Source organism: Silurus meridionalis, chromosome 15 (assembly GCF_014805685.1).
Source record: "Silurus meridionalis isolate SWU-2019-XX chromosome 15, ASM1480568v1, whole genome shotgun sequence".
Classification (NCBI taxonomy): Eukaryota; Metazoa; Chordata; class Actinopteri; order Siluriformes; family Siluridae; genus Silurus; species Silurus meridionalis.
The window spans coordinates 18,363,332-18,380,059 of record NC_060898.1 but is presented as its reverse complement, the minus strand read 5'-3'; the positions used below and the strand labels follow the sequence as shown (position 1 = coordinate 18,380,059).

Sequence of the window (16,728 nt, the reverse complement as noted above, 5' to 3'; positions counted from 1 at the left end):
ACATGCATATACACACACACACATACACATACACAAACTCACACACAAGCACAAACACACACAAACACACACACATACAGTCAGATGTATCGAAACATTATATGGAGTATTGCGACACCTGACCTACGTAGTTCCTCCCCACACTTTTACCAAAAGTTGGAGCTACACAGTTGTATAGGATGTCTTTGTGTCCCGAGGCATTGCATTATCCCTTAACTTCAACTAGGAGACCTAAACCTGTTCCAGCAAGAAAATTCCCCTGTCCACAAAGCCAGCTTCATGAAGATCTGCTAAACATAGGTTAGAGTGAAAGATCTTGAGTGGCCTGCTATAGAGCTCTAAGTCCAACCCTAATGAACACCTCTAGGAAGAACTAAAACACTGACTGCACCCCAGGCCTCTTCAGTGTACATTAGTATCTTACTTTACTAACACCCTTGTGGCCAAATAAGCACAAATCTCCACAGGTACACTCCAAAATCTAGTGAAACATCTCCCCAAAATAATGCAGTTTGATAAAACAGCAAATAGGGACTAAATGTGGAATGGGGTGTTCAAAAAGCATATATGAATCTTATGGTCAGGTGTCCACAAACATTTGCCCATATATTGTATATACATATAAACTGTATGCACAATAAGGCTGGAGCTGTAAATACTGTGAGGAAGTCTTAGGAAACCAGAGCACATTCATTACAGCATTTTAGGACTAGAATCTTATATGTATGCCACAGACAGTGCAAACATGTACCTTGTAGCAATTTTTTTGTCCAGGATTCTGTGGTCTTTAATTTATTTCCTTTTAAATGTATGACAGTTTCTTACAAGTGACATTTACTTCACTTTATTTTTTACATCAAGTAATAAAGGATATTTTTTCAAAAGAAAAAGTGACAATTATATGTGTATTAAATTGTTCACCTACAAATACTGATAAAATGACTAAACTATACAAATAAAATAGTAAAATTTGTTTCATAGCAACAGTCAAATTAATGCAGACTAGTGTAAATGATGCTTCTAAAACAGCACTGAAAGTACTTCGTTAAAACATTTTTGCCTGGTTTAGTTTTTGTACCATTAGTGTACAAAATAAAGTATAGCATGTATATTAACTGTATAGTTTTCACGTTTTTGTTCTGTAGCCACATATAAATATACAGTATATTAACAGCATTTATATACATGTATGTTTAGATATGCACACTTGCAAAAACAAGAGTCCTGGACCTGGTCCAAAGTACCCAATAAACAGCTACTCAATGCCTTTAGTCAGCGGTAGATTGTTTTTATAATAGGGGCCAAATTATTGTTTCGGCTCAAAGCAAGTCATCCTCAGATAACCAAAAAGCATCTGTGCAAAAGCTGTCTGTGATTTTTTTTTTTTTTTTTACCACTGAAATCAAAATGTAAGCAATGACCCTATTTACCTTTTGAGAGGCCTTAGCCTGTTGTAAATATTTGCACCAGCTTTAAACCAGTGTGACATGGCATTTTGGGGAAGTCTGATACAAATTTTCTACCGCACGCTAAACGAATAGTTTAAGAGGCCCATCTTCACTTTGCATCACAGAGAGAGAGAGAGAGAGAGAGAGAGAGAGAGGCTAGAGAGAGAGAGAGACTTCTGAACATCTTCACCAGTGAGTCAACCGGTTGACTCTCAGACAAGCAAGAAGGGATAAGGGTGAACTTCTGATGAACCACGATGGAGATGAAGGGAAAAAGGGGTGAAGGGGTTGGTTTGGGAAAAAAGGGCAAGATGTATGTGATAGATCCCATTTACCTTTTTTTCAGGTGCTCAAACAAAACAATATATTTAATGAGCACACTCTTAATCTGTAATACTCTTAAAAAAACAACATGTGTATCTGCATGTTTGTTTGTACATGCAGTTACTGTGTTATTCATTACATAGTTGTGTTTAAAAATGTTTTTACTATTAGTGTACATTTACAGGATGAGAATGATAGTAAATAAATGCAAAATGACGTACACAGAGCCATGGAAAACGAATGCTGTGGTTCACCCTTATCTATACAGAAACCTGTCAGGCTTCATAAATTCAATGGTGGGAAAGTAGAAGGGTGAGCGACTCACTTGCAGGAGAGCTGATTTATACCGTGGATGAAGTAACACTCGCCGTTGTTCACACAGTATCCCTTCTCTGTCTCGTTGCATCTTCTTTCGTGGCCCGAGCCCGGAGGTAACGCTGTGGTTACTGAGGAAAAAAACAAACAATTATCGCGTTAGCATCGTGATGCAGATGCGACCGCACGGGCAGGTCTCAGCAAATCGCTCTGATGGAAGTCTCCACTAAAAGCATCTCCATTTTCGAGGGAAAAAAAAGGAGAAGGCTTTGACACAGCGGGCTATCCGACGAGATAACATTCATTAGCTCATGCGGGTCGCGTTGGCCACGCATAATGGCCATCTTATCCCTTCGAGCAGCCTATCTAAACAGCGTAATAAAAACAGCCATTCACTTCACAACAATGACCTCTTAGTCGCCGTCGCAAATCTCCTCTCCATCTCAACAGCCCTGATGGCGTCTCAAGATGTTCGGAGTGAAAAGATAAACATTTCCGTAAAGAGACTACAGAAACACTCCATGTGCCTCAGTTGATTTAGTATTCATAAAGGACTTAATGTATTGCTGTATTCAAGCATGCTGGGGTATAATATGTACACTCAGTTCTGTCTATTTAAAAAAATACTCAACTTTACACAAAATATTAATTTTGAATTAGCTCGATATACACCTATAAGGTTCTACTTGGAACCCTCTTTATTGGGGAACCATCTTTTGTATGGTTAGATGGTATGTCACCCAGTTTTATTTTCATTGGATATAGTTATACTTTAAAAACAGCAAAAGCATGCCAGAAAGCAGTATGGATATACAGTAGTTTAGTATTTGTATCTTTAACGTGTATCTCAATTTTTTAGAGGCTGCTCTAGCTCATAAAGTGATTGCCAATAGCTGTATATGCAAGAGGTCGACCGAATCATTGGTTTTGCGGATTAACTGGCACCAATAGTTGTACCTATCGACTAAGGGGAAAAATTCATACCAATAGTTTTTGCGGGTAGCGTACGGTGCTGGATTGGCTGAGAAAATCCACTGTCATTAGAGTCGCCTCTAGAGGTGAATATCTGATGCCATTTGCTGTTTGTTTTTACATGTGAGACTGCATGCTGCAGGAAGAGTGTTATATTATATTAATTATGTATTTTTTGCAATAAAGTTTAGTACATGGAGTGTTATGTTTGTTTGTTTTTTTATCCGGTATACATTTAAAAAACTCGGTTATTTAATTGTTTATTAGCAAGTCCAAACCAACCTTGATATCGTCATCTGCAAAATCCACAGTCAACCCCTAGTAAAGGCCCCCCTCCCCTATGAACTCCTCTCCCATGGATAAAGCAATGAATTGGAAAAAAATGCAAACAAAAACCCATAATAATAGTGCAGATATTAAAAGTAGTCTGAGCTTAATATAATAGATGATGGTTAAGAGTCTATTTTTAAGCATCACCAACAGCACCAATCCTGGAAAGTCATAATTTACAAACTTAAAAAGGACTTAAATAACTTCTTAAATAACTTTAAGAAGTTTGTGTTTCATTTCATAAGTAGCTGGAGCAGCTGCTGCATAAATAAGAAGTACAATGGAGAAGTGCTGTAACAGCTGGCGTAGTATGAGTAGTGTATAAAAGACTAATACCGAACCTAGAACACATATTCCACCTCGCTGTGAAGCTGCTAGATCGGAAAATAAACAGTGTAATCCAGTAAGCATGAGTATGAGAGACCTACATGCGACTGAGTAGGAAATAAAATGTAGCTTTTTTGTAGAGATTTTTTCTTACATGGTTGAAGTTTATACACAGTGCTCTCTTGGGGTACATGTGCGCATGTTTATTGGCTGTGGAATCGAAACAAGAAGCTGACAGGGAAAGTCATTTCCCATTGGTACATACTAGTTCCATTTATCAACTCTTGTGTTGGGGCAGGTTCAGAATGGCACAAATCTATTACTCAGTTTACCAAATGTCTGATTGCTGAAGGATAAACTGTAAGGAGAACATGTTCTTCAATGATCAACAGGCCCAGCAGTCATGCAGCTGCATAGTCTCCCGAATGAGTGTAAACTGGGTGTGAAATGATATTGAAATAATTACTGAAAGTGTCATGACCACTAGCCAGGGTGATACAGACTTGCAAAATGAATGGGACAAGTACACACATGCAAACCCACACACACTCAGACACAGCCATACACACACACACACACACACACACACACAATTTATCAAGATCAAAGTTTGCTATTTTCTATCCAGAAAGCAACAACAAATCCCAAACTTTCCCAGTAACTGACACTCTTTGCTTGTGCTTGAGAAAGGTGATGTGTCCTAATGAATAACGTCAAACATGCACATACGTGCCAAACGCAGGTCTCTAATTTCATTTGTCATTTATGGCGCTTAAGGGAAACGTTCCAAGAAAGAAAAGCCAATAAAATTCTGCTCCTTTATCTGAAACTCCAGAATGTTTTTCTTTTTATTATCTGCTGTGAAAACTATCACATATTAAGTCTTCATAAAACCCTTCTTCGGCTCCAGAAATGAACTTGAATTTTTCTTCTCTTGTTGCAAATGGATGTGTGAAAATTCGCAACAGCCGAGAATGTGACGGGAATTCGTGCTCAACACAATGTAGCCTGGGGCAAAGCAGACAGACGTCAAAGCAAAGTCACTCTGAAATCCAGTAAAGAACAAAATGCGCTCGTATTCTCTCGACTGCTACTTCTTTCTCTAAGCGAACAAAGCATTGATAGGGGTGTACTCGCAATGGAGAAATGACTAACCTCCCGCCAAATGGAGCTCATCATGGTCTTACAACAACCAGCACACATCTGGCTCACATGGAGCATGTGACTGGATATGAAGGAGAGAACTCAGCATGTTTGCTAGTGCTAATGCACCACTCCTTATCCTCATGGTGGGACAACTGTTTCCTGTTTTTCTGACTTATTTACATGCACCTGAAAATATGTTGGTTGGTTTTCCCCAGTACATAACCATAATATACATACAGTGATGACCTCCAAACGGTACTTGCAATATGAACACCATGTTAACTAAGTAGTTTCTTGTTATCATTTAGATTAATTTAATATACAAGAGGAGTTGCTATTGTGTCACAAAACAAAACAGCCAATTATGTACTAGTATGCGATTATCTAATCAGTCAATCATATGACCGCAGCACAATAAATAAAACTAATGGAGATACAGGGCATGTTTGTTTACTGGTATATTAACATGTGTGTGCTTAACACATACATTTCTAATTATAATTACTTGGATGAATGCAGTAAAAATTGTAGTTTATTGAAACACAAGCAACTTATAATTATGTCTATGAACATTCTGGCTGGACCTCAAACATAAAAAAACTAAGTCACTGAATAAATCACTGAAAATGCAAACAACTTAATGAGTGATGTACAGGTGTGTGGCAGTTTACAAAACTTCACCTCAAATGTCAAAACAGAAATACTTGATTACAGTCTGTATAAAATAGCCTGAAGGCTTTATAATATTAAAAAAATCAAGTATCAAATATCATGTTATTAATTAACATGTTATTAAATATTAATTACACTGATTTTCACTCACTAAGCTTCTTCTCTCAAAAATTGCAACAATTCAGAGAAAAACTTTAAGGCCCAACATCATCTGATGGTTTTAATTCCCTAACAGTTGCCCTTATATTTGTGTGCTTGCTAGTAATAATAATAATCCTGTGACTGTTGTTTTATGTTGTTTTATGTAGCACCTGGGTTCAGGAGAAACGTTGTTTCATTTTACTGTATACTGCATCAGCTATATATGGTTGAAATGACAATAAAAGCTTCTTGACTTGAGCTATATTTGGCTAATGTTGTGGTTGTAATAAATTATTCTGTGGTAGTGAGGTTCTTGTCTACAAAACAGAACAGCTAAATTTAAGCTTTTCTTGCTAGCCCTTAATATTTCAACCTTAGTTAGCTTACTAGCAAACTGATTAGCTCGCATCTGAAGACAATTAGCTGCTTAATTTTATGCGGTAATAAACTAGTTCATAGTTAAAGACCGTATTTAGTATTAGTAAATTAGTAGATTAGAATGTGCTAATCCTGTTACATATTTTAGTTTTAGTTTAGTTTTCGTTTTTTTTTTTTTCTTCTCCCAGGAGAAATCAACAGAACCATTTTGCCTATATACACAAAATACCTTCAATTAGAGTTTCGAAACTAGTAACGCTAACACTGAATGCTTACAAGCAACACTATATGGACAAAAGTATTGGGGCATGTGACTTTTCCAGTCATATGTGGTTCTTCCTTAAACTGTTTCCACAAAGATGGAGGCACATAATAGTATAGGATGCCTTTGAATGCGATAGCATTGCTTTTTTCCCTTTTTACTTGACAAATTTATTCCAGCATGACAATGCCCCTGTGCACAAAGCCAGCTCCATGAAGATATGCTTTATATGGGTTGGAAAATCCAGACTGGCTTTTTATAAAGCTTCAACCTCAACATTACTGAACACTTTTTTTTTTATGAATTGGAATGTTGACTGCATTCCCAGGCCTTCTCATCCTACATCAGTACCTGACCTTACTGTCAACCACACACTGACAACCATACTTAAAATTTAGTGGAACATCTTCCCAGAAGAGTTGAGGTTATTATAATAGCAAATGGGGAATAAATGTGTAATGGGATGTTGTAAAAGCACACACAATCATTATGGTTCGGTGTTCACAAACCTTTGTCTGTTGTATGTTACATTGTACAAACTGCTCGCTCTTCTTGCAGTTCAGCTTAAAACCTTTTTTTTTATTTTATTTACTATGTAAAACATGTTAATGAATGTTTTTTATTATGCATAGTAAATAGAGGTTCCAGAAAACACTGTGGACAAAATTGCTTCTGATGCAGTATAAATGTTTAAAATGTGTAACACAATTTATGTTTGTGTATTATGCTACACAAACTTCAGATTCATTATATTTTAAGATAAAATTTAAATGTTTCCTATTGCATCAGCAGCCACAGGAGTTCATTGTCATTCGACTACATTTGGATAAGCTCTTAAAAATGTGTAAATCATATTTCTTGCATATTTGAGTTATGTTCAGACATGCTGATGAGCTGAATGTTCAGAGAACAAAGCATATTTCAGAGCCAAAGAAAAACGGATTGAATCTAACACATAACATAGCTAAAGTTTTGACATGACCAGTCACCATCTGTCTGTTTTTCCTTTGCCGTTTCCTCATCACCTTATTATCTATTTATTGCACGATGTGCCATGAAATTCCAAGCAGAGAACCAGCAGAGGCACACCGCTGTACTCTGCTGCCTTACCCACACACAGGCAACAAAGCAGACCTGACCAGAAGCCAATAGAAGCAGCTGAGTGGTATGTTCTCATTCATCCTTCCTGTATTGAGTGAAGGCTCTCTGAGGTCCGCTGTGGTCATATTGGACCCAATATACAACAGAGCTCTAGTGAGACACATCATTATAGTGATCTTTTAAGAGTAGTATTACTCAGCCTGGTAGGTTCCTCTACCAGAGCTCTAGAGAGAAGACTTTAGTTGCTTTTTTTTCTTTACTATCTCTAATTGCTAGCAGTCTCATCACTCATACAGGTCTGCATAGGAAAATAGAACACTCTCAATGGATGGGCCAAAAAAATGGTAACACATCTTAAAAGATTAATAGACTGCATTTGTACGCTAACTGATGACTCTGTGTGTTCAACTAGCTACTATTCATTGTTAAACATGCTAGCATTTTGAGTTACCCTAGTCCTCAAGTGAGGTTAAATGTGCAATGCTAATATGACTTTGGCTGGTTGCTTCTCTCCCGCTTTTTTCTTTCCCAATTTTAGCGTTTGAGAGACATGTTTCGAAATAAAATAGGTTGGAATGAAACTCCAATCAGAAAGCGACAGCCACATTTTTGGGCCTGCGGAAACAGGGCCTCGGGAACACAAAATTATCTGACAACAACACCCATCATTCAATATGTCTTCTCATTTCCTTTAGAACTTCTAAAGACCTTCTACCTGCAGAATTTCAACTCTTCCTGATTTCATGTTTTACTCGTACTAAACAATAGAGCATGCATTATTTTCTTTACAAAGCCAGGCTTTTAATGCTTAATTATAGTGTTGTTTGACATGCTCATACCTGAGGACCCTGTGGACAAATTTCCCCTTTTTTCATTTATGGAGCTATGTCAATTACATAACTACAGTATTCCTCAATGTATCTGGTATTTTCATCATCTTGCTGTTGGATGTCTGGGAGCATGCTGTAAATACCCGCTGAGACAGCATGTGCCACAGGAAAAACTAGAGTGTGACTGACTGGAGGTTGCGAGGACACGCCAATACAGGCAGGTAAAACTCACTGTACAATGTTAATGAACTGGGGAAATCCATCCAATCAGTGCTGGAATTTTAAAAACAAATTAACTAGATCCTTCCACTGTGCTCTATATGAATACTTACTAGCTGCATGACGTTCCGTGTGTTAGTTCCTGTCTTAATACGGATGATGAAGGGTGTGAAAATGTCATTTGTTGTCGCTAATCAGCATTTCTTTAAGCTGAGAGTCGAGTCTGCTTTCTAAGTGCTTCGGCCTGAAGCATAGTCAGCTCTCCTGGACTTATAACTGACAGAATTCACTGATTTGCTCTCCTGCAGTTTCTTCCTTGTTGTACTTTCAGCTTTGCTGTATTACCACGATTCACAGCAGCAGTACATTCCACTCCAGCAAGGTCACTCTCAACCTGCCACCCTTAATAATTTGCTTCTTACCATTTAGAGCTCAAAAAATTCTATCCCTTAATTCACTAGATAGGTTACATTTAATTTTATTAGGATTACCTCTTACACAAGCATGGTTGAGTTTGCCTAATAGTATAAAGATTGACTCACACTAGTAGTTAACAGTTGATCATTTCTTAAATTGGTTTCACTTGAAACGCTTTCTGAATGGGAAACACTACACAGAACCTTAACAGTTTCCCTCAGAGAGATAGTCCACAATCTGTTAAGGGTTCTTGGGCCCCTAAACAGGTTTCCTGCCACCATCACCCTTTTAGCTCCTGAGTTTCAAAATTCCTCAATGGCCCAGGAACTAGAAGAGGAATCTGGATGTAGGGTGGGGAGACAAAACTAGACCATCTGGAAAGCTTCATAAACATGTCTATCCTTCCATGCTCGCCAAAGGGTTCTAGGAAAGTCGTAAAATTGAAAAGAGAGGCCCCTAATGCTCAGAATGTTTTATTTCTTCTTTTGGAGACATGTGCACCATGCACATGCTCATTAGAGGTCTTCACCAAAATTGCAGTCTTCAATTCAATTTCAATTCAATTGGTATTTACATATGTTTAGCATGAAAAAATAATGTGTTAAACAAGGTTTGCCAGTCAAGAAATTGTACCAGTAGCTTTTCTCCCAGTAAGTCTTGAAATTTCTGGGGGGTTCTTGTATTACAGTTAAAACACCGACATCTAATCACCGAACCAAAAAAGGTCAGTTATGCAGTCTTTATGCATTCTTCCAGATTTAGTGTGGTTTTCATTATCCAAAACATCCCAATCTTCTAAAGGGCTTCCCAAATCCCTCAGAGAGGTCTTCTCCATGACATATCCTGCAACATACACCACTACACCATGATCCCTAAACCAACACATGTGGCCTACCACAGAGGAAAGCTAATCTAATTCATGAGATCAGTCTTGGAGCAATTGTTTTCATAGACCAAAGGGCTCCATCTGATTAGACACCAGGCTGCTGCAGTCCACATGGATGAGTGTATATGGCGATGAATAGGCTTGGGTTGTTTGCTTTTCAAGAGTAAAATGACTGTATTCGTTGAAATAGATAAACAAAACAAAGTGTTTACTAAATCATGAAACATCATTTCAACATCATAGATATGTGAAATATACTGTTATGAAAGCATTCGATGGTGTCTAAGAGATGAGTATACATTTAAGTTGTAAAGATTGTACATTCCACAGTGATGTAAAAACCACATTTGTCTCATTATCTGTAGAAGATCTATGGTTTGACTACTGTCTTTTATGTGTTCAAATAAGACAATAACTCACACAATCCTAACAAATAATTTACTAAGATTGATGAATAGAAGCCTCTTTTCTGAATCCAAGGATTACAAGTTCATTGGAGAAAAACAGATGATCTGTGATAGCAGCAGCCTTTCACTCTGTTTTCAGTATCTTGCCGTTACCTCTGGTTGTTACAGTTCTACAAGTTTAAAGGGAATCCAAAACGCAAACACAAGAGCAACATCCCCCAGAATGGTGTAAGTACGCCACATAAGACACGCTGCAATTTTTCCCTTTTACACAAATTGTTTGCAGACCACACTCCTCAAATAAAATATCTAGAGATGACACATGGTTCTAATCAATATCGGTAATTTAAAATAATTGTTTATACAGGCAAGATAACAACTTGGAGCCAAGACTTTTTTCCCAAGGGGGGAGGCCCTGTCACATAAAACTACGCAACAGCATGTAAAACAGATTTTTCAAATGCATCTCCAAAAACACTGTAATGCTTTAACACTTGTTAGGGGGGGGAGCAAAATTTTGCAGTTAATTCCAAATAAAAGGTGCATTAACAGTACTAGGAACACAAACTCACTTTGAATCATACACAAAGTCTCTTTAATCTTTAAAGCTCCAATTGCTAAAACAGAGAGAGAATCTCTCTCTCTCTCTCTCTCTCTCTCTCTCACACACACACACACACACACACACACACACACACACACACACACACAAAGAACTAGCACTGTACATTAAGATGGACTAGCTTGCCAGAAGAATGTTTGAATTGGGTCATTGATGTATGAAGTGATTTTTAAAGAATTCAACAACTCTCTGATTGAAATTACTAGGACAATTGTTAAGCTTAAACATTTTAGATTATCTTCAATGTTTAATTAAATGGTAATCATGGTTACGTCACTTTCGAACCAATTTCAGGCATATGATGCATCTTCAATGTGACTCTCTTCTACTGATTCTTTAACAGTTTCGGACACGTTTCACACACCTGATAAAGAAAAACAAATTAATAAATGTTCGTGACAGATTGACCTCTGACCTTTATGTCATCCCAGAAGCTCATTGCTCATTGTTTACATGTTCACACTGCGTATACAATCCTCCACGACAGAGTTCAAAGGAAGCACATGACGCCTGGAGACATCATGTGACAAACGGAAGAAGGTCGAATACCTTTCTGAAGAATTTGTTGTAAACAAAACATTAGCGTTGTTAATAGTCTAAAAAGCCGCTTTCAGGAGCCATAAACCTCGACAATAAACCACCACTGTTATCAGAGTATTGAAAAATAGGGACCATGTAATCCCCCCAAAAAGGACTTTGGGTGGACCTCGTCCTGTCTTCTTCTCTTTTGATTAGCATGCTTTCATTTTTCTCTCCCGTTGCTATTTTTCCTGCAGCATAGCTGATTTGCCCGGTCTTGTCCTCCCACAATCATTTCGAAAACGTCGCAAAGAGAAATCAAAGAATGCTATTGCATGTGATTGCACAATAGGGCCAATGTAAAAGCAAGCAGAGGAGTTGGGCACTTACCCAGAGGGGGTGGGGTGCTGCTGGGTGTGGGGCTGGAGGATGCCAGGGACAAGGTTGTTCTAGGTGCCAGCACAGACACAGCTCCGCTCTCTTGAATGGAGAATGTGGTGGGAGGAGTAGCAGTCGGGCCAGTAGGCATGATAAGCATCCATGAAGGAACTGTGTTTCTTGTGACTGCTACCTCCACTTTAAAATCTTTCTCCTCACTTCTGAGGAGGTCCGGCAAGTCAAGCTTTCCACTAGGGATCAGAACATGATTCAGAACAAGCAGGTAGGTTCCCAGACCCAGCAACAAAAGCAACACAGTGGGTATCAGAAACACAAGTGTCCCTTTGCATAGTCTTCTGCAGCCACACTTTTGCCAGTGCTGATGAGTAGTATGAGATAGAGGGTAACCCTGGAGCTCCAGACTCCTTTGAGCCTCAGCCTCAGAGCTTGCCCCAATCCCAGGCAAAACAGCCACTCTTTGCCCCTCACAAAGTGACAGCAGCAAAACAGGTAAAGGATATAAAGCCACATCTGGGTCCATTGGGGACCTCCAAATCCTTCAGCTTGCCAGCCAGCCAGTGTTTTTGTCCAAAGGATCTTACAAAAGTAGCTTCATGTTAGGTAAGCCATCCAAAAAAAGTCCAGTTGCTGTGTCCTGGTCTGTTGTTCTCTGCACTGCTCCACCAACATGGACTCACTGGTGTGGAGTAATGGCATGCCTCTGGTGTCAGAGCTCTATCCCCCAGATGGACTCGTTTGAGCTGGCGGCCACCCTGGAACAGTGATGGGCGTGAAATTGTGGCGTTGGGGCGCTGGAGTAAGCAGACTGCCTTGGAGAAAGCCAAATCTGACCCCACCCATCAACCAAGGCACCAGTCTACAGCCCCTTTACAGCTGCTCTGCTTTTCACGGCTACTATGGCAGTCAGCCTGATTGGGGAAACAGAGCTCACCCCCACCAAATCCTTAATCAAATAAAGTATTTGGACTGGGCAAGAACACCAGCACCAGCATGCACCACTCAATACAGAGTACAAGAAAAAGAGAAAATAGGGGGAGGGGAACATGAGCGACATTTGCAAAGCAGCATGAGACATAAATGCACTCCATACATGTTCAGAAACGCAAAGTGGTGCGCACCTTACCCTTCCAGACAATGAGCTTAACGACTCTGACCCCTGGGTTAAAGGCCAAATAAACCTCACAGCGCCCAGCAGTCCAAGTATGTAGGAACTCTGGGACCATAATCCAAAACACTTGCTGACACACTGCAACATGCACACATTCTTGTGCCTCTCTACATCCAAGCCAATCTTAACTGGGAGAGTCTGTAAGGGGTGGGTAGAATGGCATATCTGGGTACTTGTTTTCAGATCAATTTTTAATTCCGAAATTAATTTTAATTGTCTGTATTTTCAAATGAAATAGAACTGAAGTCACAGAACTTACCAGAACATTTTCTCCCAGTAAAAGACCATAATCCACCAAGGTATCCCTTCCAAGGTTCATAAATTAAAGGTTAATGTTATATCATTTTTACTGTAAAGCAAATTAACCACTACAAAAAGTGAATACAAATTTTCAGTCCCATGTTAATTTCCCAGTCAAACAACTTGGCTTTCTGCCAGGCAACTTTTTTCTTCACATTTGGATAACCACTGCTTTAGGGCCTTACTTCATGCCTCCTAGGCACAGCCAATGGCCAAAAAAACCTTTCTTGTTTATGCTATCAAAGGACATGATATATGGGTGAAAAGGAGGAAAAGGAAAGATGAGAAGAGAGGAGAGAAATCATGAGAGAACATGGGGGCGTTGAAGACATTTCGACAGAAATAAGGTGTAATTGTTGTGCAAGATGAAGGACAAGGGCCTGAGAAAAAGACTTGGAAAAACAAAAAATATGACTGGCATGGGGCAAGTAGCCAAAATGTTTGCCATTTGTTTTGTGATCCTAAGGTTAAAACCTGCATTAAAGCCAAGTAATGGATTGGGCTTGAGAATTTAGGCAGAAATGGATTACCTTTCATCAGACCGCCAGGTGTTGTGTGCAGAGAAGCATTTGTAAGCTGCTTCAGAGTAGTGCAAGTGTCGGTACAAGTGTAGGTGAGGGAAAGAGTGAGAGTAAGTGATATAGCGAGTGAGAGTAGGAGAGAAAGAGAGAGAGAGAGAGAGAGAGAGAGAGAGAGAGAGAGAGAGAGAGAGAGCGAGAAAGAGAGCTGCTGGTGGGCCCCAGCATGACTGATGAGGTTGGAACAATCAGCCGCCCAGCTGCATTTTCCATCAACACATTCCTCTCATGTCACGCTCTTACTCTCTCTCTCGCTCTCTCTCTCAGAGTGGAACAGCGCCCCCTAGGGACAAGACTTTTGACCAAAACGAATTTCCAATAAGTACTGTGCAGCAGAGGCAGCCATGTGCTTGCTGCTCTCTATTAACTACACATGACCCATCCTACGGCAAGATTAAAAGTACGTCAAATGTACATAATGCCATTCCCCTGACACTAAGCGTTATCTAAATGATGCACTACGATGCAGCAATCTATACATTATTCCCCTGGATGTTTGAGGTTTCTCCTTTAGTGGTACGAGAACACCAAGACAGTAAGGGAATCTCCAGCTTAACATTATGCAGAAAGTCCAGCTTGCAGCAGTAAGGGAAATTCCAGCTTAACCTTATGCAGTATGAATAAGAAATCATGACACTGAATAGACTGTTCTATAGCATTAAAGAATAAATCCCTGCTGCACCATGTCATACTCAAAGTTATGCATTAACATACAAACCTGATTATATAAAACTAGTTCCGGACAGATGCTACATCTATTTTTAGCTTTGACACATGGTTTTATGAATTTTCATTGGTAGCCGTGTCAATCTCACATAAGCCACCCAACCTGGTTTGAGGCATCTGGTCTAATTTAGGCACGGGGTTTGCTTCAAGGCCAGGAACGTCCCAGCGTTAAGCATAGCTCCAGTACAAAAACAACAACCAAACACCTTTGCTGCTCGTTATTTTTTGGGATTCTAACGTACATGCTCATCTCTTCTTTACGGCAGCATCTTGTGTAAAACAGGTGTCATTTATCAGACTTTTTTTAAAACCTCATGGTTGCATGCCCTAAAATATAATAGCACTAAAGACCAAGTTTGATCAGGGTCAGTAACAAAAGGTTCATAGAGGATGCTTTTACTTCTTGAATGTAAAAATATCTTTAAGTTTAATCTATATCTCATTAAATATACTTAATTTATTAAACATGCACTGTTGAGGCTCAAGCTAAGTAGGAGGGCATACTTACAAACATTTTTTTTTACAGGCTATTGAATGACAAATGTTTGCTCTCTTTTGGCATCCACATTCCCCCGAGACCTCACTCTTTGTTAGGTTTCACCTTTTTTAGTGACCTATGCCCCGAACACTTCTTGAGATCACCTCAACACACACATGCACACGTGCAGGACCACCATGCAGCAAATGGTTGCGATACTGGGTCATAATTCCTCTAAACCTACTGGTATTCAGAGGAAGCCATGCCAGACTGCCTGTGGCTGAAGCAAGATGATGGCGTCTGCTTGTCTTCATTAACCGTAGCCCCAAGATCTCGCTCTGTCTTTTGTTCCCTGGATAGCTTTAGCTAACCTTTTTTCAGACGTTCACACGTTTAGCATTGACCTTTGTTATTAATGGGTTCAATTAACTTAATCTTTGGAAAAAACAGTGCTTTGTATAAGTGTGTGTCTGTGTGTGCATGTACAATCCTGAATCAGTCGGGGTGACCCACGATCCACAAGATGAGGCCCCTTCTGTGGAAACCTCTATGAGCAAAGGGTGTGACACAAGAATGAACATGCCTTCAGACTGCACAAATACATCCAGTATACACTGAGTGCATACTTATACCAGTCGAGTAAGTAATACATCGACAAGCTTCTGGGGTTGTGGAGAGACGTTCAATAATTCGAATGAAATGGCTCAAACACACCTGTTTAATAAATGACTGTAAAGACACACTCATGCTGGCATTAATCAGCCTACTACCCCCACAATGTAAATATTTACCGATATCCACTTTGTACTATTTCATTTAATATAATTTTAAACCTGAGTCTTTGCAGCAATTGCATTTATGAAACCTACCCTCTTCTTTACTACATCGAGACGACCTGCTACCACATGGGCAGTTACTTTACAAGTAGCTATTTACATATTCTGTAAAAATCAAATTAGTATTTCATCAAATAGAACTTTATTTACAGCTGGATGATGCATTCATGCACCTACAATACATACCTAAAAATCCAACAAGGAGTCTCTAGGTTTTATGACTGGCACAAGCCAAGTCTCAAAGATTGCATCACAAAATGAGTTGAAGGCAAGTTACTCTGCAAAGCAGCTGGGTCTCATCCTCTGTATTTCCCTCTCATTCTTTGTTGTTTCGCCTACCCCTACTCTCTTCTCCACCCCACATTGGGCAAGCGTGCATACATACACAGATAGCACTGCGGCTCCATGCTGCTGCATCAGCCTCACAGCACTGCAGCCTTTCACAGCAGTAGCCATTTCACTGATGACCTTAGGATGGAAATCAACCGAGTCAGCGTGCCGAATAAATTAAGGTCCCCCCTCCTAACGAAAGCACCCCGCTGTGTGGCAGATCAGTATAGTGATGAAAATGTTAAGAGTTTTCTTCATCTTCAGGGCCCCCCGTCATGCTCAACCAGGCTGGGAAAAACATTTTATCAATTTTATGAAACATTGTCAAGTTCAAGGTATTTTCTGGACTGTTATATTAATCTAATGCCACCTAAGGCTGGGGTTCGCTTGGCTGCCTCTGTATTGAATCTCTTGCTCTCGCTCTGTGTTTCTTAGTAAGGTTGCTATATGTTGAAAAGGCTGATGTGGGTGTATCCCAGCCTGGAGGCATCCCGCTCCTTCAACTACATACCACAACCATTCTAGAAATCCTGGGCTTGTTTCAAATTACTTAAGCACACCTACACAGATATATATGCCTGCTTTGCTCGCACGCAC

General features: G+C 39.5%; 1 protein-coding gene across 7 annotated transcripts in view; it reads right to left on the bottom strand.

Moving 5' to 3' along the window:
• nrg2a (neuregulin 2a) overlaps window positions 1-16,728 on the bottom strand; it is a 95,877-nt gene that overhangs the window by 19,747 nt on the left and 59,402 nt on the right. For all 7 annotated transcript variants that reach the window (XM_046867568.1, XM_046867572.1, XM_046867570.1 and 4 more), the window contains exon 4: window positions 2,098-2,218. In XM_046867568.1, the coding sequence (XP_046723524.1) occupies window positions 2,098-2,218 (121 nt within the window). The remainder of the gene's footprint in view (window positions 1-2,097; window positions 2,219-16,728) is intronic.